The 24,672-nt window shown below is 52.8% G+C and overlaps 1 protein-coding gene across 2 annotated transcripts; it reads left to right on the top strand.

Moving 5' to 3' along the window:
• On the top strand, positions 1-24,368 carry RAB40B (RAB40B, member RAS oncogene family). Of its 2 annotated transcripts, none has more exons than XM_045489999.1 (6): positions 1-301; positions 17,758-17,818; positions 19,587-19,647; positions 20,585-20,662; positions 21,326-21,548; positions 22,954-23,240. In XM_045489999.1, the coding sequence occupies exons 1-6, from the start codon at positions 130-132 to the stop codon at positions 23,154-23,156; spliced, it is 798 nt and encodes a 265-aa protein (XP_045345955.1). In that variant the 5' UTR covers positions 1-129; the 3' UTR covers positions 23,157-23,240. The 2 variants fall into 2 exon arrangements, with proteins under 2 accessions (XP_045345955.1, XP_045345954.1); XM_045489998.1 differs by lacking the exon at positions 22,954-23,240 and adding an exon at positions 23,298-24,368 and having other exon boundaries at positions 18-301.
• Positions 24,369-24,672: the final 304 nt, after the last annotated feature.

The following is a 24,672-nucleotide window of genomic DNA, read 5'->3' as shown; positions in this document are numbered from 1 at the left end:
GGCGTAGCGGGGCGGGGCCGCGCGCTGTCAGCTGCGGGGGCCGGGGGCGCGCGGCGATCTGCGGACGGCTGGGCTCGTTCAGCGCCTCGGTGCCCGGTCGCCGCCTCTGCGCCGTCCCGTGGGCCGGGCATGGGCGCCGGCGCCGGCGGCGGCACGATGAGCAGCACCCTGGGCAGCCCGGTCCGCGCCTACGACTTCCTGCTCAAGTTCTTGCTGGTGGGCGACAGCGACGTGGGCAAAGGCGAGATCCTGGCGAGCCTGCAGGATGGCGCGGCCGAGTCGCCGTACGGCCACCCGGCGGGTGAGCGCGGGGCCAGGTTGGAGGGGAGCAGAGCGGGGGAGCGCGCGGCGGGCCGGGAGGAGCGAGATCCGGAGAACGCGCGGGGGCCAGGGGAGCCAACGGGGGGCCGAGGAGCGAACGGGGGGCCGTCCGGGAGGAGCGGGGCCCGGGGAGTGCGCAGGGGGCCTGGGAGCGAGCGGCGGGCCAAGAAGCGCAAGGGGACCGAGCGGAGCGGGTCTGGAGAGCGCGCTGCGGGCGGGGGAAGCCGGGGCCAGGCACCGGAGTAGCGCACCGAGGAACTGGGGGCGCAGAGCCAGGGACCGCGAGCGGGGCCGAGGGTGTGGAGTGCGCGAGGGGCCGGCGATTGGGGAGCGCGGGGCTCCCCACCCGCCTCTCTGCCTGGGTCGGGCGCGCGCTACTCTGGCTGCCCTGGCTACACCCCCGTTTCCGCACGTGGGGAACACAGCGCGTCCTCCATAGCCTCATCAAAGTCGGCTTCCCGGCGGGAGCTAGCGGCTGCACTGGACGCTGGGGTCCTTTCGGCCCGGGATGTCTACGAGACGGAAGGGAGCGGACCTCGCAGGTGGGGTTTGGGGAGGAGGTCGGCTGGGCTGCTGTGAGTGGGCCCATCCGGGAGACCGCCAGTGCGTGAGACGCGTTTGGAAAGGATGCGTGGGGGTTATGGAACAGGCGGGCGGGGTTGGGAGCGGGATCAGAGCGCAGCGGGCGGAGGCTCCCAGGTGGTGGCTCTGCGCGTGGGTGGGGTGGAAGCGGGGAGGAAGCGGGAGAACTAGTCTGGAGGCTTCTCCAGGGCTCTTGGCGAGTCTGAGGGGCTCCTCGCCCTGGTGAACAAGCCCAGGAGGGCAGGAAACCCAAATGACCCTCGGGGCCGAGGAAGGCAAACACTGGTGTGAAATGAAGGAGAGTGGGTTCCAGGTCCAGGGGAGCGCAGGACTCAGAGGTGAGCGTAGTGGGTGGAGGGTTCCCAAAGTTTGAGGTTTGAGGGCCGCAGCCCCCAAGGCCGGGTAGACATTAGGCGGGAAAGCAGAGCAGGGGAGAGGAGAGGAAGGTGAAGTGGGCAGAAACCTGGGCAGGAAGGCAGGAGAGCCAAGGTCTTCACCCAGCAGGCTGCTCTGATGGCGCAGGTTGGGTGGCTGTGAAGGGCACCTCCTGCCACCACTTTCGGGGGACATTCCAGGGACAGAAGGCACACTTGTAGCCATACCTGGTTGCTCAGGGTCCTACCCCCCCCTATCTCCTGGCCTTGCAGTCTGTTCTCCAGGAACAGAGGAGGGCAGCCCAGGGAGTGGAGTCTTGATGTTCAAGCCAGCCTAGGTTTGCTTCCTGCCCTGACCAGGCAGGGCAGAACTGAGAAGACAGTGCACAGGAGGAAGTCCTGGATCCAGAGATAAACTTGACTTGAGGCAAGAGGGGCAGGGAGTACAGGGCAAAGGTTGTGGTAGGGCACAAGGTGGGGGTGAGGGATGTAAAGAGAAAAAGTGGCCTGCAGGGTTGGCTGAGGGAGGGAGTCTGTGGTTCCAGAACAAGGAACAGAGCAGCTGCTGGGTGGCCTGGGGCAGGCCTAGGAGGTTGGAGAGGTGGGGGAGAGCTTGGGGTGGTTTTGGAGAACCACGGACTCTTCACCCCAGGGCCTTGTGAAAATGCACATTTGGCCACTGATTCCAGAACTGTGTTCTCCAAGGTGATGCCATCAGCCACGTGTGGCTTTTTAAATTTAGGGTAGTTAAAATGAAATACAATTAAAGGTTCATGTTAGCCACATTTCACACGCTCAGCACGACGCTTGGCTAGTGACAGATGTGGTAGAGCCCTGCTGGACAGCCCAGCTCTGGGGCTTACGCCGGCAAAGGGCGGGGGTCCGCAGGGCCTGGGGCTCCACGGATGGATGAACACAGAAGAGATGCACGGTTCTTATAAATCTGTGTGCCTGGGGGGTGGGGGGGCAGCTGTGGTTTCGAGTTCTATGGTGGGTGAGTGATGTGGGGCACTTAGCAGGAATGTGGGCAGAGCTCCCTTCTGGTTGGTTTGAACAGCGCCTTGGGGCTGCTCTGACGCACCACTTTGTGTCACAAGCCCAGCCAAGGACTTGTAGAAGCAACTGGTTAACACTTTCTTCTAAAGGTTTTTCCTCAGGGGCACCTGGGTGGCTCAGTTGGTTTAGGGTCGGACTTCGCCTCAGGTCATGATCTCATAGTTTGTGGGTTCCAGCCCTGCATGGGGCTCTGTGCTGACAGACAGCTCAGAGCCTGGAGCCTGCTTCGGATTCTGTGTCTCCCTCTCTCTCTGCCCCTGCCCTGCTCTCTCTCTCTCTCTCAAAAATAAAAAAATAAACATTGAAAAAATGCTTTTAATAAAAAAATAAAGACTTTTCCTCAACACAGAGGGGAGGATTTAGGTGAAAAAGACACTTTCCACAAAATTGCGAGAAGTTGGCATCAATTACGTTATTATTGTTAACGCTGTGTGTCCGTGGGTCATTCTGCATCCCTTCTGGGCGTTGGAAGGAGAGAGCTTTTCAGCAAGTGTCTCCATCCCCGCCCCACCCCCAACCTGTGCATGCAGCCTGTGTGGCTCTTACTTTGCCCGGGTTTCTGAACCTGGGCTGCCGTGTCCATAGCTGCTTGGTACTAGTTAGATGTTCAAGTGTCTTGGGTGCTGACCATGAGTCTTCACCACCACTGTGTGTGTGAGTTCTTTATTTTGCTGTCACTCTAATTAGCCACATTTCATTTTTTAGGAAGGGCTGGTATTTCCTGAGAGCTTTCATGGTTGAGGATGTCTGTTGTCTTTATCTGTGAACAGTATCTCCGTCAGGTTACAATAGATTCTCAGGTGGTATTATTCTCTTTCCTGCCACACTTTGTAGCCATTGTTCCAGGGCCCTGGGGTTGGATGACCCTGGAGTTGGATGGCCCTGGGGTTGGATGTGGGTGCTGGAGCCTGAGGTCAGCTGGCTCCCCTGCCTCCCTTCCCCCCCCCCGGGGTGGGGGTGGGGTGGGGGTAGGTTAGCCTTTTCTTCTCAGTTGGAGTGTCTCAAAGTTGAATGCTTGGTGTTGAACTTCTGATACACTGTGTACTCTTTGAATTTGCAGGCTTTTTTTTTTTTTTTTTTTTTAATTTCGGGGAAATTTACTTTATGTTCCTAAAACATCTTCTGTTAGATTGATTGGTGTTTCTGCTTCAGAGACACCAATTGTATTGGTTTTCTATGGCTGCTGAGCAAATTGCCGCAAACTTAGGTAAAACACAGATTTCTTACCTGACAATCCTGGGTGGGCCCAGTGTCCCTGTGCTAAGGTCAAGGTGTGTCGACAGGGGCTGCGTCCTTTCTGGAGGTGCTGGCAGTGAGTCTGTTGGCTTGCCTTTTCCAGCTTCTAGAACCTTCTGCACTCCCTGGCTCCAAGCCCCATTCTCGCCTTCCGCACTGCCTCCTTTCTCTAGCCGCACCGCTGCAGCCTGACTCAGTCACCCTCTTCTGCTTGTAAGAGCCCTTATGATGGTGCTGGGGCCCATTTGATAATCCAGGATAATCTCTGTATTTTAAGGTCACCTGATCAGCAAACCTAATTCCTTCGGCAGCCTTAATGCCCCTTTGCCACGTAACCTAATGGAGTCACGTATTGTGAACATCAGAGTGTGGGTACCTTGTGGGGGTGGGTGAGATTATTCTGCCTTCTGCACCCATTATCCTGATGTTGGGTCATGTTTTCTTGCCTTCCCCATCCATTCACTTCTAATTGCTTTCATCTTTCTGTCTCTTCTGAATTTCTGTGAGCATCTCAAGCCTTTCCTATTTGTTGGTAATTTTTACTTTAAATTTTTTTTTTTAACATTTATTTATTTTTGGGACAGAGAGAGACAGAGCATGAACGGGGGAGGGGCAGAGAGAGAGGGAGACACAGAATCGGAAGCAGGCTCCAAGCTCCGAGCCATCAGCCCAGAGCCCGACGCAGGGCTCGAACTCACGAACCTCGAGATCGTGACCTGAGCTGAAGTCGGACGCTTAACCGACTGAGCCATCCAGGCGCCCCGGTAATTTTTACTTTAGAAAATTGTTTCTGGCTGTTTCTTTTTTGTTATTTCAGTGATAATGCTTTGATCTGCATTTTCTTTCTTTTACAATTTTAATTTAAAATTAAAAAAAAATTTTTAATGTTTATTTATTTTTGGGAGAGACAGAGACAGAATGCGAGTGAGTTAGGGGCAGAGAAAGAGGGAGACACAGAGTCCAAAGCAGGCTCCAGGCTCAGCTAGCTGTCAGCACAGAGCCCGATGCGGGGCTTGAACTCACGAGCCGTGAGATCATGACCTGAGCTGAAGTTGGACGCTCAACCCACTGAGCCACCCAGGCACCCCTTTAATTTAAAATTTAAAAAAATTTTTCTTTAAATAGGGGCGCCTGGGTGGCTCTGTGGGTTGAGTGTCTGACTATTGATTTCGGCCCAGGTCATGATCTCACAGTTCATGAGATGGAGCCCTGCGTTGGGCTTTGCGCTGGCAGCGTGGACCCTGCTTGGGATTCTCTGTTTCTCTCTGCCCCTCCCCTGCTTGCGCTCTCTCTCTCCCAAGACAAATAAACTTTAAATAAATAAATAAACATTAAAATTTTTTTCTTAAATAATTTATTGCATTTAAAAAATCTCTTTTTTTCCAACTTAATGCTTTCATTAAATTGCTCTTTTGCATGAAGTAACTAGGATGAATGTCCTTCTGTTCCTTGGGTCAGGTTTCATTTTAGGTTGGGTTCTTTGTCTCTCTCTCTCTCTCTCTCCTTTTATAACGTTTTGTTGAAGTGTGATACACACAGAGAAGAGCTAAGGGGCCCACCTCTCACTTTGGGGCCTGCTGACCCTGGAGCCTCTGGGGGATCTTCGTTTAGCCTCTTCTTCCAGGCAGAAGTGGGGAGAAAAGACCCCTGGCTGGGGGAGTGAAGTCAAGGCCACAGCTGGGCCCTTCTTCCCCTGTTCCCTGCTGACAGTTTCTCCCCTTGGCCCCAGCTGGTGCTGTTTCCAGCACCAGCCTGTTACCTTTCCTTCTCTGATTGCTGAGTTTCTAGTTGGGAGAGGGAAGTAGATTAAACTGGCACGAAATTCTACAATCTCTTGCCTCCCAGCTTTTCCCCCAAAGAGACTTATTTTCTCTCACTGCTTTCTCCTGGCTGTTTCACCAGCTTCCTTTTGCCCACAGGAAAATCCTGTCTTTCTTTTTCTGCTTCATTTTTGCTAGCAGCTGTAATAACAACCCCCCTTATTGAGAGTGTAGAAGAATCATCTCATGAGATAAATTAGGCCCAGAGAGGGTGAGTACTCCCTCAAGGTCACGCAGCATGGGTGAGAGCAGGAATATAGATGGGGTGGCTGGCTCTGGGACCCTCTGTGGCCCCTCTGGTTCAGAAAAGGCTCAGGGAAGTGGCTTTTCTTCCCTGGGAAGACCATCAGAACGTTTTTGCTGAGTGATCCTGTTGTGGGGCTCTTTTCCTTTCTATTCGCCTTGGACAAGTGTTGCTCCAGGAGGTGGTCGCACACCCCTGCTGCCTTCTGCAGTGCTGCCGGCCCCGGTGGATCTGCCGATGTCAGAGCTACTCTGCCGGTTTCCCGTGGCAACCACTGCAGGATTTGAAACCCGATTCATAAAGCCGTCTCTTGCACGTTTGAACTGAGACTCGAATTGTATTGTATCCCAACTTATTTCCTTGAGAAGGAGATGCTCTCCCACCTCCTTACCTCCTGTGGTGCCGCCACGAGCACACGGTAAGTTTCTTCAACACTGTCGTTTTAAAAATTATGTCGTCCGTGCTTCCGTGTATTTGAGAAGAATAAAAAAACTGCATTTGTATCAGATTTTCTCTTCTTCAAAGCCAATCATCCAGCCCCATGTCCCCATGTCCTGTGGCGCCTCCTTCCTACAGTGGGGACTGCCCCTTGAGTCTAGCCTTGAACCCCAACCCAGGTAACCCTGACTTTGGGTGATGGACAAGGAGGGGCTCGGATCCCACCGGCTGGCCCAGGTTCCTCCTGTGCAGACGGTCAGCTTCTGGACGGAGACCCCCAGCCACCCACCCCCTGCTGTGTCCTCTGCCACTGGCACTGGGTGCTCCCAGCTGACGGCCACGTGGCTCTGCCTTGGTCCTGCTGGCTGCACCTGCTCACTCCTCGCTTGGGCCTTCTGGGGCGGAGAGGAGGGGCAAGGTATATCGGAAGCAGTGGAACCTATCGCTTGAATTTGCAGGCTCTCGGCTCACTTCCCATTAAGAGATTTTTTTTTCAAACGTTTGGGGCTTTCTTCCCAGGCTGCTTCAGCTTAATTAGCTACAAGGAAGGGATTATGTATAAGCAAAAACTGAAAAGAGCTGCAACGTCCAAGGGGTTGGGCTTAAAACATCACAGATGTAGACTTTATCAGACCCACAAACAAAACCACGCAAAAGGCAGTCACCACAGAGGATAGCGGCTCCCGATGATGTCATCGGGGTTTGCCTTCTTCACAAGTGCCTCTCAGGGCGGTTCAGTCGGTCAAGTGTCAGACTCTCAATTTAGGCTCAGGTCATGATCTCACAGTTCATGAGATTGAGCCCCACATCGGGCTCTTGGCTGACAGTGCAGAGTCTGCTTGGGATTCTCTCTCTCTCTCTGCCCCTCCCCGACTCACGCACACACAAGCACACTCTCTCTCTTTCTCTCTCTCGCTCCCGCTCTCAAAATAAATAAATAAACTTAAAAAAAAAAGTACCTCTCTTCAGCTTTCCTCCTTGGAGGCCTCGACCAGTCTCCGCACTAGACCTGGACTGCCCTCTGCCTGGGCTCCAGGTCGTGGGGCAGCTCTCGCACCTCCTGAGCTGGCCCCACGCCTGCACCATTTTGGCCCCAGAGGCCGCCCGTGTGTGGGTCAGCTCCCCCCACCTCGCGTGGCCTGCTGCCAGAGATGCCGGACTTTGGGGTTCTGTGAGCGGGTCACTGCCTCTTTGCCTGTAAACAAGGCACCTCGGTTCCAGTGATGCCGCCCGCCCCCTCCTCTGAACTGAGGATTTTCCTCTGCAGATGCTGTTCTAGAGTCACCTTCTTCCTCTGCCTGCAGCCCCCTCCCGCCAGTGTGCACAGTGCCTGCGGTTTAGTGCATTTCTTCTGGTTCGCAAAAGCTTCTCCCAGCTTGTCTCTCTCTGGCCAACCGACTGAGATGAGGCACACACAGAGTTACAGGCTTATTTCACTTTATTTTAAATGTGTATTTATTCTGAGAGGGAGTGTGTGCGTGCACACAGGGTGGGTCAGAGATAAAAGGAGAGAGAGAAGCCCAAGCAAGCTCCGTGAGAGCCCGACGCGGGGCTCAATCTCACAAACCATGATAGGGGCGCCTGGGTGGCTCAGTCAATGAGCATCTGACTTCAGCCCAGGTCACGATCTTGCGGTTTGTGAGTTCGAGCCCCGCGTTGGGCTCTGTGCTTGGAGCCTGGAGCCTGCTTCTGATTCTGTGTCTGCCTGTCTCTCTGCTCCACTCCTGTTCACGCTCTGTCTCTCTCTCTCTCTCTCAAAAATAAACATTAAAAAAAATTAAAAACAAAAAACAACAACCATGAGATCATGACCTGAGCTGAAATCAAGAGTTGAATGCTCAACCGACTGAGCCATCGGGCGCCCTGTAGCCAATAATTAATGAATTGCCCACCCCAAGTGGGACTCAGCTGAGTTTGCTCATGTATTTGAACCATATTGTCACTTGTGACACAGATGGCATTTTGTTTGGTTGAAAAAGAAATTTATGGAGGCAGAATAGTAAATACATGCATTAAATTCTAGCGGACCCTAATCAGAAGGCTGGAAAGTATCTTAATGGGAAAAATAAATTGATAGATGTGTAGAACATTAGCTTCTCTCTTAGACTGAGAAAACCCATTTGGAAGTAAAACCTATTTCAGTTTAGAGTGATGTGTGCGTTCCAGAAGGCAGACCACTGCCTTGTGGGTTTAAATAGTGTCACGGCGGCTTGATGTCCAGAGAGGGAAGGCCAGAGGCATGAGACCTGGGGTCCATCCTGCGAGGCCAGGAGCCTGTCCTTGGCCCTGAGCACCCTCTCCATGAGCGCTGGGCAGGGTGGGCAGTGGGGGCACAGTGTGGGAGCTCAGTTGGACAGTGTGTCCATGTCCTGGGGCTGCTGTATCAAACCACCACAGATGGGGGGCTTACAACAATGGACATGTATCTGCTCATGACTCTGAAGTTGAGTTGTGGGCAGGGCCCCACTCCGCAGGAAGGTTGCAGGAGAAAGTCCTTCCTGGAATCTCTGTGTGCAGTTTAAATGAGGGAGGGAATGGACTTTGCAATTGACCTCTGTCTCCTGTGTGGCCAAGCACCCTCTGGCTCTGCTCTTTCCTGACAGGTGACAGTCAGGGGAGGGTGGGGGCCTGCCAGGAGCTGGCCCCTGGTCCTGCTGCAGGTGACACAGGGACTCTATCCTTCCCTCCCACTCTGTCTTGGGGTTATCACACTTGGCCCAAAGGGTGTGCCGCTGGGTGGGGAAGCCTGGGAGAGACCAGGCCCTGCTGTGGTGTCTGGAGGCAGCCACGGACTCTGAGAAAAACCGCCTGGGCCTGGAGCTCAGGGCCCAGCTGATGGTGACATTGGCCGAGGCTGAGCTGAGCCCACACCGTGCCTCCTGTCTGAACAGGAGCAGCATCAGGGCTGGTCCAGCTGAAGAGGGCCCACCCTCTTCTCTCAGACAGGCAACTGTGGTCACAAAGGTGTCCAGCTTGGTGACCCACCTCAGGGCCCCACCACGCCCACGGGCTGTGAGGACCTGGCCATGCATGACCCTAGGAGGCAGCTCTGGGCACTCTGTCTCTGGCAGCCCTCCCGCCCCCAGCCCCCTTCCCAGAGATGAGGCCCCCGCTGCCACCGTCTGCCTGGGTACCTGCCACTTCTGTGGGCTTCTCAGGGAGCCAGTGTGGGTGCTTCCCAGTTGTGCTGTGGTGACAGCATGTGCCTAGCACATCCCCGGCTGGCCCCCCGCTTACTCTCCCTCTGTCCATAGTGACATACAGGTGATCCATGTCCTGCCAGCAGGGTCCAGCCTCTCGCCTCTCTGACACTTAGTGCCTGGGACCACGGTTATTTATGAGGCCCCTGGCATCTTTCAGGTGAGTGGAGATGACTCCTTGTTCAGGGTGGTTCATCCCAAACTGTCTTCTGGGGCGCAGACGGGTGCCTGGGTTTACTTTCTGGCTTTGGGATGGTCACTTAGCTGGTTATGGCCATGACCAGTGATGAGGGCATACCCTTCCCCCAAGACATCACACCGTCTCAGCTCCTGCAACTCCAGAAGTAGGAGGCTGAACCAGAAGGCTCAGAGCTCCTTCTGAAGACACACGCAGCCTCAGTGGGTGGGTTCAATTGACATAGGAACTTGCTAGAATACAGCACCGCTGGCTGGATGAACTGACCATCTAAGTGAGCAGAGTGTCCCAGCCAGGAGTTATCAGGGGGCCTGGAGCCCACAGTGCCCCAGGGGCCAGGTGGGCAGCCCCTGGCTAAAGTGGGCTTTGCAGGAAGGGTGCCAATATCATCAAGAACTGAGCACTTTAGGGTCGCCTGGGGGGCTCAGTCGGTTGAGCGTCCGACTTTAGCTCAGGTCATGATTTCACGGCTCGTGGGTTCGAGCCCCATGTCGCGCCCTGTGCTGACAGCTCAGAACCTGGAGCCTGCTTTGGATTCTGTGTCTCCCTCTCTCTGACCGTCCCCTGCTCATGCCCTGCCTCTCTCTCTCTCTTTCTCTCTGTCCCTCCCGCACTCACTATCTCTCTCTCTCCCCCTCTCTCTCTCCCTCTCTTTCTCTCTTTCTCTCTCTCTATATATGTATTTACATATATTTAAAAAAATACGCAGGGCTCGATCCCATGAACCGTGAGATCATGACCTGAGCTGAAACCAAGAGTCGGACACTTAACCAGCTGAGCCACCCGGGCGCCCTAGGAACATACTTTTCAAAAAGGAGTTCTGCAGAGAGATCACTGATGTTAATTTTAGTCACTGACCTCTGTGTAAACGTGATGAGCACACATCAAATCCCTGTCTCGAATGTGACTTGCTTTTAGAACTGTTTAGAAATGCAAGGGGGCCCACTGAGGGGCTGGCACTGGCCTTGGCTGTGGGTCAAACTTGTCGCCGCCCTGAGCCCTTCCCACCACTTGGTTCTGTGAGGCACCCCAGCATCTTCCAGCGGAGGGCCCTTCTGATCCAAAGAGCCATGCAAGCCAACTCTGAGAAGGACGTATGTGCATACGTTTTCTTTGAAGTGAAGTTCACATAATGTAAAACAAACCATTTTATGTTATTTTATTTTATTATTTTATTTTTAAATGTTTATTTTTGAGAGAGAGAGAGAGAGAGAGAGAGAGAGCACACACAAACAGGGGCGGGGCAGAGAGAGGGGGACAGAAGATCCCAAGCGGGCTCCACACTGACAGCAGCAAACCTGATGTGAGGCTCAAACTCACAGACCACGAGATCATGATCCCATACGAAACCAAGAGTCGGACACTTAACCAACTAAGCCACCCAGGCGCCCCTAAAACCGTTTTAAAGTGAACAATGAAGTGGCATTTTATACAACTGCCAGCACTTTCCAGCTTCAGAACATCTTCCTCGCCCCTCAAAAGGAAGCCCCTCCTCCCAGCCTCTGGTGGTCACAGGGCTGCTTTCTGATCTTTTCCCTTAACGGTAGGTGCATTTCTCAAAAGTCATCCTCTCAGAGATGAATATGTTTGTAAGTGATATTTAACCGATATTTACGCCAGCAGAGAATTCTCCTGCGTGGCGGCTCACATCCATGCCTGCGTGGTCACTAGAAGAGAGAGAAGCAGGTGGTGCGCGAACTGAAATAGATCGCTAAATTATTTATTCATCCTGTGGAGCTAAAAGTGGAGTGAATGGCTTGGCATTTGACGCTTCCTTTTTTTTTTTTTTTTTTTTTTTAAGAAGGCTAAAATTATATCTCTTCTCTCTGTTATTCTGACTCACTCAATGAGCGTTCCAACAGGCTTTGTTCTAGAAGTTTTTGTGTGTTTTTATCTCATTTTGATGGACAGAGTTTTCGAAGAATTAGTTAAGTGCAGCAAACGCGAATTATACCTGTTGGTCCTCAGCTTGACCCCACTCATGTCAGAATACTGGGTTCTCATGGACCGACGTTGAAGGTAGCATGCCACAGAGCCAGGGAGGAGGAAACATACTAAAAAGAGCAAACACGGAAATAGGAGATAAAAGAAAACATTGCAGGAGTGAGAGAACGGTTCAGTGAGTAAGTTGAGGAGAGGAGAATTAGGCCGTGAAGAGAGGTGATTTGGGGACGCGTCTGTGGCAGCACAGCGGTGTTAGGGGTGTATCTTCGGGGGCCCAGGGGTCCGGGGGAAAAAGCTTTTGCCGAGGCGAGGTACCTACAGGCAGTAGGTACACAGGCTGGGTTAGGGTTAAGGTCAGGGTTAGGCTGTAAGTAGCTGGGGCAAGTGTGTTCTACCAAGTGGTAGGGGAAACTGAGGCAGGGGAGCATGAGGAAATCGCTGGTTGTCAGGACTGGGATTTGATCCCAGCCCACACAGACCTCCTCCCTGTGGGGCCCCAGTGGGTTTGGTCCATCTCCACTCTCACCTTCCCCACCTGGAGAAACCAAGGCACATATCACATGGGGAAGCAGCACTTTTTCAAGCTTTATCTCTGGCCCCACCCCAGCGGGCTCCACGCTGTCCCCAAGTCCCCACTACAGGGGCAGAGTGAGTGGGCACACAGCTGAGCGCATGGACCCAGAGACGTTTGGGAGCCCAAGCCCTGAAGGGGCAGGTGCTGGTGGAGACCGCTGGGCCGCGTGGTCCCAAGGGTCAGGGGTCAGCTTATTCAGCATGGCTGTTCTAATGGGAACCACCACCTGCAGTCATTGAGTGCAATTTTGGGCCTGGCAGCTAACGATTAAATCATTATTGTTGAGCCAGAGTCCCTCGTAAGTGCTATTTACTGTTAGTGAAATGCTGAGACACAGGTCATTGTACTTCTCTTTTGGGAAGATGTTAAAATGTATCTTTTGCAGGTTTTTCTAGGATTTGTAGGTCAGACATTCTCTGTTCCTCTCTCCAGTCACTGAGCTTTGTACGTTTTCTATCAGACTGGACATTTAAAAAAAAAAAAAAATGTTTATTTACTTTGAGAAGGAGAGAGAGGAAGCAGGGGAAGGGAAGAGAGGGGGAGAGAGAGAACCCCAAACAGGCTCTGTGCTGTCAGCACAGAGCCTGATGTGGGACTTGAACCCACAAACTGTGAGATCATGACCTGAGCCGAAACCAAGAGTCCTATGCTTAACCACCTGAGCCACTCAGGTGCCCCCCCCCCTCCCCCGACTGGACATTTTTGACGGAAATAAAAAAGTCACCTCCAAGCAGCTCAGGCAGAGAGTTTACAGGCTCACATGACTGACAAGTTGAAGGACAGGCCTCCTTTGAGGACTGACTGGTCCTGATGCCTGAGCATCAGGCTTTCTCCCCGTCTACGCTTCTGTCTGTAGCTTACTTCCAGCTTACTTCCCAGCTCCTCTCCTACCTGGTGAGGAAGGTGGCCACGGGCAGCCCCGAACCGTGGGAATGTGATCACTGCCAGGTCTGACGCCAAAGTGGAGAAAGTGGTGAAGAGTCCCTCCCTTGTGAAGACTCCCTTGGAGTCACTTTCCAATGTTTTGGGGTCACTGGTTTTTATATTTTGTCCATCCCTGAGAGTTGTCTGCAGGAGTACTGTCCCAGGAGGAGCCGTGCAGCCATGGCCAAAAGCAGAAACTCAAAAGGGAGCAATCCAAAAACAATAAAGATCCTGGAAATTTAAAATATGATGGCAGGGGTGCCTGGGTAGCTCAGTCAGTTAAGCGTCTGACTTCAGCTCATGTCATGATCTCGTGGTTCTGTGAGCTTGAACTCCGCATCACGCTCTGTGCTGACAGCTCAGAGCCTGGAGCCCGCTTCAGACTCTGTCTCTCTCTCTCTCTCTCTCTGCTCCACCCCTGCTCATGCTCTGTCTCTCTCTGTCTCTCAAAAATAAATAAATCTTAAATGTTAAAAGATAATTTTTTAATGTGATGACAGAAATAAAAATGTCAAAGAAAGAATAAAAGATAACATTGAGACCATTTTCCAGAATGTTGAGAAAAAGAGAGAGATGCAAAATAAGACACAATAAGAAAATCAGGGAGTAGGTTCAGGAGGCCCAATGTCTTAGTAGAATATGCCAGCAGGAGGAAACAAGTGAATAATTCAAGATCATTTTCCAGAATCTAAAGATTGCACCTCCAGATTGAAAGAGCATGTCAAGTGGTCAGCATAACAATGAAGATGCCCCATGACAATGCATGAAATTGCAGAGTGCTGGGGCAAGGCCTTACAAGCAGAAAGACCAAAATACATTTCAAAGGGTCAACAATCAGTTTGACATCAGACTTCTCCACAGGAACTCTAGAAAGTAGACCTGCACACTTCTGAATAAGAATTATTTCCTACCTCAATTGTGTGCCCATCCAATCTCAAGGAAGAGTGAATGCAGACTACAGACATGCAAAGTCTCGAAAACTATCTTCCACAACCCTTCTCAGGAAGAAAAAGGGAGAAGTAAACCAACAGACGGGGAGATGTGATTTTGCAGTAGGAGAAAGGAGGGCCCAGGAAGACAGCCATGCTCCCAGTTCGCATGGGAGCTGGACAGAAGCTCTGGAAAGATAGCCCCAAGAAGGTGAAACACCTGAAAGTTTGGAAGTACTGAGAGGAGATCTAGATAACTGGAGGAGATTTTAGGGATGTGTTAGTGATAAATGCAGAGAAAACTAAACAAAAAAGCAATTTTTAACTCCAGTAAAAACAAAAAGTTATACATGAAGAACAAACACAGTATACCACATGATCCAGCTGTGGATAGTGTTTGGTCACATTGATGTAAAATTAGATATTGATCTAGTTAAATGGCAGATAACTATACTGTGTGTGTGAGAGAGAGAGAAAGAGAGAGAGAGGCATGTGGAGTGTGTCAGTGAGAGGACTACATTTTCACCTTCCACAGTGGGAAGTTTATTAATGCCTAAATGTGAAAAGACAGGAAGTAGGAATACAAGTGTGTTTACAAACTTGGAAATACATAGCAAAAGAAATTAAAAAGATGGGTAATAGAACACTGTGGTGGGGTGTGAATCAGGGCCTGTCATTTTCCATACTAAGTCTCTGACACTTGAAACTACGTACATCTATGACTGATGAAAACAAAAACCAAATATAGTTTTATTTGGGGTGCTTAAAAAGACCATCAGGAATGAATTCTTTTAAATTTATGAAATCTTTTTTCTTTTAATTGTGTATCAAAAAAAATAAGTACATAAGGACACTTTGTATATCAAAGGAGCCAACCCAACTCAAGCGGTGGGTTAACCTCCTAAAGGTTAACAATGAAATTACCTTTCCAGGCTGTGAATGGTGAGAGCTCTCTCTTAGTGTCTGGAAACAGACATCCAAAGCCAAGGTTCTCTCTAAACTGAAAAGTACTTATTTGTTGCTTCATGTAAATGGTAAATGGTACATTCCAGGGGAAAAATTAAATATTTCCAAAATTAACTTTGAAGTTGCTCTCTGTATATGTGTTTGTGTTTATACACATTTAATTATATATGTATATATTCTTATTTACTATGTGATTGTCCATTCTATTTGTTATATATGTATATATTACATTTAACATGTGTGTATATGTTCTATTATTTGTATATATACGTATATGTATTTGTGTATATATATATTTGTATATATCTATTTGTGTGTGTGTGTATGTATATATATATATATAATGTATTTATTGTGCGTGTGTGCGTCTCACGCCACACACGCCCAATGCTGAGTGCTGCAAAAGGAAGGGTGTAGGCATTTAAAGTTGCCTTCGGGAGATAGTGGGATTTTAAAGGGTTGTGAAGAGGGACGCCTGGGTGGCTCAGTCAGTTAAGCGTCCTTCGTCAGCTCAGGTCATGATCTCTCGGTTTGTGGGTTCGAGCCCCTTCTCGGGCTCTGTGCTGACGGCTTGGAGCCTGGAGCCTGCTTTGGATTCTGTGTCTCTCTCTCTCCCTGCCCCTCCCCTGCTCATGGTCTCTCTCTGTCTCTCAATAATAAATAAACGTTAAAAAAAAAAAAAAATTAAAGGGCTGTGAAAAGGCCCTTGGTGGGTCACTCCAAAGAGTAATTTCATAGAGCCTGAAGCTCTGCCTTAAAACCCTGGGCAATGTGTCCACAGAATGCGAAGCAATCTGTCGTCGGCTTCTGCCATGCCATGCATACCGTATTGGCTTCATCCTGCTGTAAAGACAGGAGGGTTTATGAATATGATGTTCTTTCTCTTGGGGCTTTTTGGCGGGGGAGGGGTAGCCAAGTGGAAGGTAGGTCTGTCAGGGAGCACAGCTAAGCTGCTTGCACCAGACACCTTCTCTAGCACTGCGTCTGAGGACCTTGCTCTCTGAGCTTTGGGCGCTGGGGTTTTCTGGTGGAGAGCTGCTAAGATTTCACACCCATTCCAGGACGTTCTCAGGGTGAGGCCTGATGAAGTTTTGGGGTGGTGGTGGGGTTCAGAGTTGCTGGCCAAGAAAGAATTTTTGAAGACGCCTTTAGTGCAAAAAGGTGATTGATTTTATTAAAGCTGGGGACAGGACCCAGGGTCAGAAAGAGCTGCACTGGGGCTGTGAAGAATGACTCCTTATATACTATGGGGCTGGGGGAAGTAAAGTCAAAAGGAAGTTTTTTAAAGGGATTTTCATGTGCTAAAGACTCACAGATTGCTGGAGGCCTAGCTATTTCTGGAGACCTAGCTAAGGTGGTTTTTCCCTCTAGCAAAGCATTAACATTAAGACAGTAGGGAGTTCCTGGACTTCAGGCTATTGATGAGATTGCCTTTTTCTTATAAAAGGGTGGAGACTCTTATCATTTTAACCATTTGTTTTTTGTTTTTCGGTTTTTTTTTTTTTTTTTTTTTTTTTTTGTCCCTTCCAGTTTTTGTTTTGAAGTGTCCTAAGAGAGTGTCTTAAGGGGGGGGGGTGCAGCTTGTACTTTGCCCTCAGCCCCCCCTCCTGCTGCCTCATCAAGGCCGTCTTGTAGGGCTTCTCTCTCTCCTATCTATCCTCCAAGAGCACATTCCCCTTTAGATTTATAACTCTTAATCCAGCTTTCCTTGTCAAGACATCCGAAGTCTGGCCACATCCCGGAATGTTTTCAAGGCTGGTCTTCTCTAGGTTTGTGTGTTGTGAGAGAGATTCCTGAGGAAGTGGAAAATGAAGCAAATGGAGCAACGCAAAGCCTGGTGGGTGGGTTACTAAGCAGTTTGGATTCTTGCGATCATACACTGTGTTGCATCTGTTTTTTGGAAGGGAGAAGTGCTCTCTGGCTTTCTTTGGTGCCTGATGCAAGCCCTGTCTCTCCCGGGTTGTCCCTCCTCCAGTCCAGCCCAGTGTGTCTTCTCCTCCACAGGCCTGGCAGAAGCGTTCCTGCGACTTGCTCTGTGAACACAAGAGTGGTTTCTCAATGAAGGAGAAAATTGGTTTCTGGTAGAATGGGAAGGAATATTTTTCTTTTTAAAAAATGTTTATTGCTTTTCCTGATTTTAGGGGGTAAAAATACATGCCCATTGAAGAAACTTGAAAGTAGGGAAAGGCTGGGGTAAAAAAAAGGTAAAAACGACCCAGATTCCACCACCCAGAAACTTCCAGGGACAACATGAGGCAGGCCCTCACAGTCGCCCCACTGTGTGCGCGCGCACACACGTTTTCTCTTTACACAGCTGAGCTAATGCTTCGTATTTCATTTCACATGCGATACTTTTTTACTTTACATTCTTAGTAAATTAATTAAATTTAATTTAAAAATTTGGGGAAGGGATCTCAGTGTTTTGCCTGGGAGTGGAGCCTAGGAGGAACAGTCCCAGGACAGGAGACAGGGCGGGAGGGAGGGCCCAGAGACGAGGGGCAGAGTCTGGCTGCAACCAGCCGCCTGCAAAGCAGGGGGCCAGCGAGCCCCGAGCCCCACAGGCGACCCTGCTGCCAAACGGTTCCGGGGGGGGGGGGGGGGGGGCTGGAATCCAAGTCCGAGCCCGCTGGCTGCAGCCGCCTTCCCCTCGTGTAGGTGTAGTGGGACGGCCTTGGGGTGGCCGGGGGGAGGGGGGGGAGGCAGCGGTGCCCGCTGAGGAGGGGAGAGCTGGAGGCCCCGTGGGGTGAGCAACGGGGCTGGTGGGCACAGGCCGAACGAATCCGGCAAGACCCAAAGCGGGGTCCGGTCCACCTGCCCTGTGAATCTGCCCTGGTGAGACGTCCTTTCCCTCCCCCGGAGAGCTCTCTTCGCCGGGGCCCTCTTGTTGGGGAGGAACTGTGAGGAAGGACCTTGAGGCCAGCGGCATTCAAGCTGCCCCCACCTCCTTCCACAGGCATCGACTACAAGACCACCACCATCCTGCTGGACGGGCGGCGGGTGAAGCTGCAACTCTGGTGAGTAGGTCCCAGCCCCCAGCTCTGGGAGGGGGGACCGGTGCGCCCGTGAGCAGACCCCGTGGAGGTGGGGATCCACGTCCCTTGAGGCCTCATCCACGGGAGGGAACCCCAGGGCCTCTGTGGGTCCCTGGGAGTCTGTCCAGGATGTGGCCTTGCTGACACCTGCCTCTGCCTCTGCCTCCCCAGTGCCAGGAGGGGCCCGTGAGTGCGATGGAGACAGACCCCTGGCAGGTGTGGGGAGGTTGGGAGGCAAGAGACCCCCCTGCCCAGGTCTGGACTGGGTGTCTGTTCAGTGCCCCCCCCCCCCCCCCCCAGGCTCTGAGGTTCGGGTCACAAACCCCTGCCTCCGCCCCTCAGCTTCAGGTGGGATGGGGGTAGGAGACCTGAGCATTCCTGCTTTCACCAATCCCTGGGTTGCCCGCCTCCCTGTGTGACTTGCCCAAGTACTGTCCCCGCCTGTGTCACCCCTTCTCCTGGGCCACCTGCTGGCCCTCTTCACCGCCCCCCAACCCCACACATGCCCTTGAGCCTCCAAGCCCTGGACGCCTCTCCTGCCTCCTCACTCCCTCTTTCCCAGGAGCAGTCAGCCCCAAAGTCCAGCCGGGAGCCTCTCCGCAACGTCCCCTCAGCACCTGTGCCTTCCCGCCACCCACCCCACGACGTTCGGGTTGTGGGTATGGCCTGCCCCACCAGCAGCCTGTGGGTCAGTGAGGCTCAGGCACCCCGCTCTCACCTGCAGTGCTCTCATTCCTACCTTGCACGCACCCTTGGCACAGGCCTGAGCAGCTGCAGGGCCCTGGGCTTACCCTGCCTCATCTTTCTCCTCCCCAGGGACCATCCAGGGCCCCACTCTCACTGCCCTGGATGCCGAAGGCTGCTCCACGTCTCCTAGGCACCCTCTCGACATTTCCCGATTCTGTTTTTCATCTGAGTGGCCTGTCTTAGTAAATGCCTTCATGTCCCTGCGCCCCCAGTTGCTCTGGCCAGACCCCGCGGTTTTCCGCGGCACCCCCGAACCGGGGAGCATTCCCATTTCACGAGAGCCACCCATCTCCCATGCGGAGCCAGTGGCTACCTCCCAAGGTTGCCCTCCTCCTGCGTCTCCTCGCCCCTAGACTTGTAGCCACCCCGTCTGCGGGCAAAGCCTAAACTCTGTAGGGACTGATCTGGGAGTTCTCCGTGCATTTGCTCCCAGCACGTGAGGTGCTCCTCCCACATCTTTGGCCACGGTCAGCACCTCTGACCCTTCTGAACCCCAGGCCCTGCTCTCTTCAGCAGAGCCTCATCTAGGACTCAGAAGGCAGAGGTGGGTCACCAAAGAAAAGCCGTGCTGGGTCTCGCTGTTTGCATATGAGGACGCGCCTGGCGTGCAGGGGAGGCCTGCCCTCCCACCCTCATCTCTAGGGGATCGCGTGTTGATGTGGGACTGTTGATTGCACATGCAGATGAGTGTTGCCCTTCTGTAACCTGCGGGGAGTCACCACCCGCTGGGCCCCAGAGCCACAACCATGAGAGCAGGCTGCTGGAATCTATCCCAGGGAACGTTACTTCTCTTTGTCCAGATTTATGGCTCCTGGAGCTCCATTCCAGGTGTCAGGGGCCCCCACGTCCATTCCTCGTATTGACAAACTTAGGGACGTATCTGCAGTGGGATGGCCACTGACCGACCATTGTAAAATATGTTTGCTATGGCTCCCAAGTTCAAAACCCTATTGTCAGGAAGAAGCAGTGATTTCTTCTCATTGGCCTCCAACATCTTTTCCAGGGATACATCCGGGCAGGGAAGATTTTGTACCATATTCCGCTCCTACTCGCGGGGCGCACAGGTAACACCCCCTGAGCCAGGAAGTCAGACTGACTGAGTAATGGCATTGGAATGTTTGTTGATGCAAAAATCTCAAAGTGTTTGATATGATTTGATGCAAGAATCTCAAAGTGTTTAAAAAAAAAGAGTCTGGGGCGCCTGGGTGGCGCAGTCGGTTAAGCGTCCGACTTCAGCCAGGTCACGATCTCGCGGTCCGTGAGTTCGAGCCCCGCGTCGGGCTCTGGGCTGATGGCTCAGAGCCTGGAGCCTGTTTCCGATTCTGTGTCTCCCTCTCTCTCTGCCCCTCCCCCGTTCATGCTCTGTCTCTCTCTGTCCCAAAAATAAATAAACGTTGAAAAAAAAAAAAAATTAAAAAAAAAAAAAAAAAAAAAAGAGTCTGAAAGTGTGGCAAGGAATGTTTGGTGGCTTGCAAACCATCAGCATCAGGGATGTATGTGTGCATGTGTTATGTTTGCACGCACGTGTGCACACGAGCTCTGTGTGGCCGCAGGTGTGTGTGTGTGTACGTATGCGTGTGTGTGCACATCTGTATGTGTGCACCTGTGTTCACGTGACTGTGTGTGTATGTCTGTGCGCGTGTAGGAGAGCACTCTGTCCAGGTGGGTGGCTCTGCCCCTAGGAAGGTGGTCACCCCTGCAGTCCCTCCACATTCCATGTCCCTAGAGCAGCATGTGGGTCGGGGGACTCAAATGCTAGTCCCCAACTTACCTTGACATTTGAGAGTGGATTAACGAGTTCATGAAAGCACCATTAGAAGTAAATATTTAGCTACTGCTTTTGGTAGACAAATAAAAATACTGTGTTTTCCATTAAAATTAGTAAAATGGTCGTTTAGCTGGCTGTGAGTCTGTGACTGAGTAGCCTGCACACTGGCCAGCATGGCCCAGAGCTGCGCCCACCTCTGTCCTGTAAGGTAAGCCTGGTGCCTCTCTCCGCAGGGTGTGATCCTGGTCTATGACATTGCAAACCGCTGGTCCTTTGATGGCATCGACCGGTGGATTAAGGAGATAGATGAGGTATGAGCACTGTGCCAGAGCGCCACCCGAGTGGGCTTGAGGGCCAGGGCACGAGGCTTCACCAGCAAGGACACCAATCCCCTCCCTGGACAGGACCGGGCCCTGACCTGGAGCCCCACCAAGCCCAGGAGCCAGAGCCGCGAGCTGCCTGCTGGCACGCTGACCTGGCCAACTGCCGATGTGGGTACAGAGCAGCCCTTCACTCGTCATATTGTTTCCTGCAGCTGCCGGAACACATCGCCATAAACAACAGAAATGTGTTCTCTCACACTTTGGAGGCCAGGAGCCCGAACTCCAGTGTCATCGGGGCTGGGCTCCCTCTGAAGCCTCCAGAGGAGGGACTTTCCTGCCTCTTCCAGTTCCCGGTGGCTGCCGACAGCTCCTGGCCTGTGGTCCTGTAACTCTGCCCCCACGTGGCTTTTCCCCTGCGTGTCCTGGGTCCTCTCCTCTTCTCACAAGGACACCAGCGCCTGGATTGACGGCCCTTCCCAGTGGCCTCATCTTAACCAAATACATCTGCAAACGTCCTTCTCCAATAAGGACACGTTCTGAGGTTCTGGGTGGGCGTGAATTTGGGGAGGACGCCATGTACCCCGCACACCAGCGGTGCCAGGAACAGAAGCACAAGTAACCCCTGTTCCTTGCCTTTCTCTCACCCTTCAGCATGCCCCTGGTGTCCCTAAAATCCTGGTGGGAAACCGCCTGCATCTGGCCTTCAAGCGGCAAGTCCCCACGGAGCAGGCCCAGGCCTACGCAGCGCGCCTGGGTGTCACCTTCTTCGAGGTCAGCCCTCTGTGCAACTTCAACATCACCGAGTCCTTCACGGAGCTGGCCAGGACCGTGCTGCTGCGGCACGGGATGGACCGACTCTGGAGGCCCAGCAAGGGTAGGCACCCGCCAGGCCGTCCTCCAGCCTCCGGCCCCCCGGCCCACCTCCCAGGACCCACCCGAGGCAGCCGCGTCCATTCCCAGGGAGTGAATGCAGTTAATTAGAAGTCACCGTGAACAGTTTTGTCGGAAAGTTCACGAGAGGCACTTCTGAAGTGTGTGACGAGAAGGAGCCAGCACCTCCCCATGCGAAGCAGGGCCCCTGAGCGTGCAGGGATGCAGCACCCGAGGCCCACGTTTGCCAGGCGCTCAGACGCCAGGCTTTGCCCACACCCTTCCCCCTGGCCCCCCACCGCTGGTGGTTTTGGGAAGAGCGTATCATGTTAGGAGTGATCCGCTTTCAAAGAGAGGAGCTTGAGACAGAGAAGTGCACAGAGTGTTGTCAACACCAGATCCCTCTGTGTTAATACATCCAAAGACCCGTGCTCGGGGCGCCTGGGTGGCGCAGTCGGTTAAGCGTCCGACTTCAGCCAGGTCACGATCTCGCGGTCCGTGAGTTCGAGCCCCGCGTCGGGCTCTGGGCTGATGGCTTGGAGCCTGGAGCCTGTTTCCGATTCTGTGTCTCCCTCTCTCTCTACCCCTGTCCCGTTCATGCTCTGTCTCTCTCTGTCCCAAAAATAAATAAATGTTGAAAACAAAAAAAACAAAAAAAAACACAAAGACCCGTGCTCGTTTTTTTAAATTTTAGTTTATTTATTTATTTACTTTGAGAGAGAGCGAGACAGAGACTGTGCACAAGTGGGGGAGGGGCAGAGAGAAGGAGAGACAGGATCCCAAGCAGGCTCTGAGCCATCAGCACAGAGCCCGACGCTGGGCTCGATCCCACGAATTGGGAGATCATGACCTGAGCCGAGATCAAGAGCCGGATGCTTAACCGACTGTGCCACCCAGGCGCCCCAGACCTGTGTTCTTATTTCATCTGCTTTGTGGTGACATAGTCGCTGTCCCCGTTTTCCACTGAGTAATCTGTCCACATATTCCTGTTAAAGACAAAAAGACAAAATCTGTAGTCATTGAACTGGGCGGCCTAGGGTTGACAGAGCAAAATAGGGTTCTTCTGAATCAGGGATCCTCCCCCTCAGCACTGCTGCCACTCGGGCGGGGCTGTTTGCTCTGGGGAGGCCTCCAGTGCGCCACACCCCCTGCCCTCCAGCTGTGGAAACCACAAGCGTGCCGGGAAGCCAAAATCACCCCCCCCCCTCCCCCGTTAGGAACCACTGAGCCGAAAGAGCTGTTTGCTGAGCAACCCTGGGCCTGACCCCTTTGGGGGCTGCGGTGGGGGAGGGGGCACACTGGGAATGCCCCTCCTGGGCATGTCCCCAAGAGCCCGTCCCACCGGGCAGGGAGCCCAACTCGCATAAGGGGCAGCGTAGAGGAGATTGAAGACAGCATTGTCTCCTCAGGTGCTCCCTTGGACATGTCATTATACAGCTGGTCACAGGTGTTGCCAAGGTCAGCTGTGCAGTCGGGAAGGAGGTCATCCCTGAGGCCCTTGGTCTCTCACCCCAACCGTGGGATCGTGAGTGCCATCGTCTCCCCTCCAGGTCTGCCCACCTCTTGGACCCGGAGGGAAAGACGGCAGGGGTCTCCAGTCCGAGGCCACTAAAGCGGGCGGACTGGTCTCCAGCCCTGCCCAGTGGCGCGTGTGGGTCCGGCAGGTGGAGCCCTCAGCCCCAGCACCCCAGGGAAGGAAGGTGGTCAGTCTGTGTCCTACACTAAACCCGCTTCCTTTCCTCTCCTCTCCCAGTGCTGACCCTGCAGGACCTCTGCTGCCGGGCCGTGGTGTCCTGCACACCCGTGCACCTGGTGGACAAGCTCCCGCTGCCGATGGCCTTGAGGAGTCACCTCAAGTCCTTCTCGATGGCCAGTGGCCTCAATGCCAGGATGATGCACGGCCGCTCCTACTCTCTCACCACCAGCTCCACCCACAAGAGGAGCAGCCTCCGAAAAGCGAAGGCCACCCGCCCCCCCCAGAGCCCGCCCAAGCGCTGCCCCCGGAACAGCTGTAAAGTCTCCTGAGGGAGGCGCCAGGACACAGACACCGGCCCCTCTGCGAGAGGCTCTGAGCCGTCACATGTGGGACGCGGGAGCCCGTTCCAGGCCCGGGAAAGCACCTGCCGGTCTCTCGTGGTGATCGTGCCGCCCCGCGCGTTGAAAACACCCCGCACAGCTCGACGTTGGTGTTTCTACATGGATGTGCATGAAGCTCTCGCTTTAGATGTGTGTTTATAAAGGGGGTCAGCACTCTGCTCCGCTCCTGATAACGTGAGATTTCAGACGTCACTTACGTCGTGGCTGCAGCACGGCCTTTGCTTAATGGGACTGCTTTTATAAGAACGGTGACGTGTGTCGTGAGTGCAAATTCCAGGGACTCTGGAAAGCAACAGGGGAGAGAAATTAGTCTTTGACCTCACAAGAGGGCCTTTTTGTAAGTCTCCTCGTCACATCGGAGCGCGAGTTTATGAAGTGCTGTGGAGAATCAGAGTTGGCACGGCCACTCTGTCCGGCTCGGGTCTGACATGGATTTGATAAAGTTTTTGCTATGTTATTTACCATGTTTTGGAATTAATAAGTGATTTATATGCATATTTTTCTGTAAATCTACATTTTTTTGTACAAGATGTTCCACAAGTTACAAAGCTAAGGAAAGAAGATGCCAAAGATCTCTCCAGTTGTGCCAAACGGCCACAACATAGTTACAACAGATCCAGATCGGCAAGGAAGATATCGTTCAGGGCCGTGTCGGTAAGGAATGAAGTGGCCACCATTATTTAAGAAAATGTTTCCTGACAATAAAATGTACACTTGTTTCTTGGTAGGGTCGTCGGCTGGTTCCTTCTGATTTTGTGTATTCACACAGCCCTTTATTTCATTTGCTTTATCAAGTGTTTCAAGTGCCACAAATTCGTGCCAGTACATGGGAGCTGGCAGCAAGGCTTTGTTCCTGAACCGTGACATGTGTTGAAAAAGCTTCCTTTCCCTGGAAAGACATGTAGAGGCAGAAAACGGGAAGTCTCGAGGGCACCAGGGTGACTCAGTGAGTTAAGTGTCCAACTGTTGATTTTGGCTCAGGCCGCGATCCCAGGGTCATGGCCTCTGCACTGAGCATGGAACCTGCTTGG

Source organism: Leopardus geoffroyi, chromosome E1 (assembly GCF_018350155.1).
Source record: "Leopardus geoffroyi isolate Oge1 chromosome E1, O.geoffroyi_Oge1_pat1.0, whole genome shotgun sequence".
NCBI classification, from domain to species: Eukaryota; Metazoa; Chordata; class Mammalia; order Carnivora; family Felidae; genus Leopardus; species Leopardus geoffroyi.
Note: the sequence above shows the minus strand (reverse complement) of the source record. Positions and strands in the feature narration are given on the sequence as shown.

Bases quoted from the DNA above. Each gene is read 5' to 3' on its own strand.
- RAB40B (XM_045489998.1), top strand. From the start codon at position 130: ATGGGCGCCGGCGCCGGCGGCGGCACGATGAGCAGCACCCTGGGCAGC. The intron at 302-17,757 runs GTGAGCGCGGGG...CTCCTTCCACAG, and splicing joins GCCGTACGGCCACCCGGCGG to GCATCGACTACAAGACCACC. The intron at 20,663-21,325 runs GTATGAGCACTG...CTCACCCTTCAG, and splicing joins GGATTAAGGAGATAGATGAG to CATGCCCCTGGTGTCCCTAA.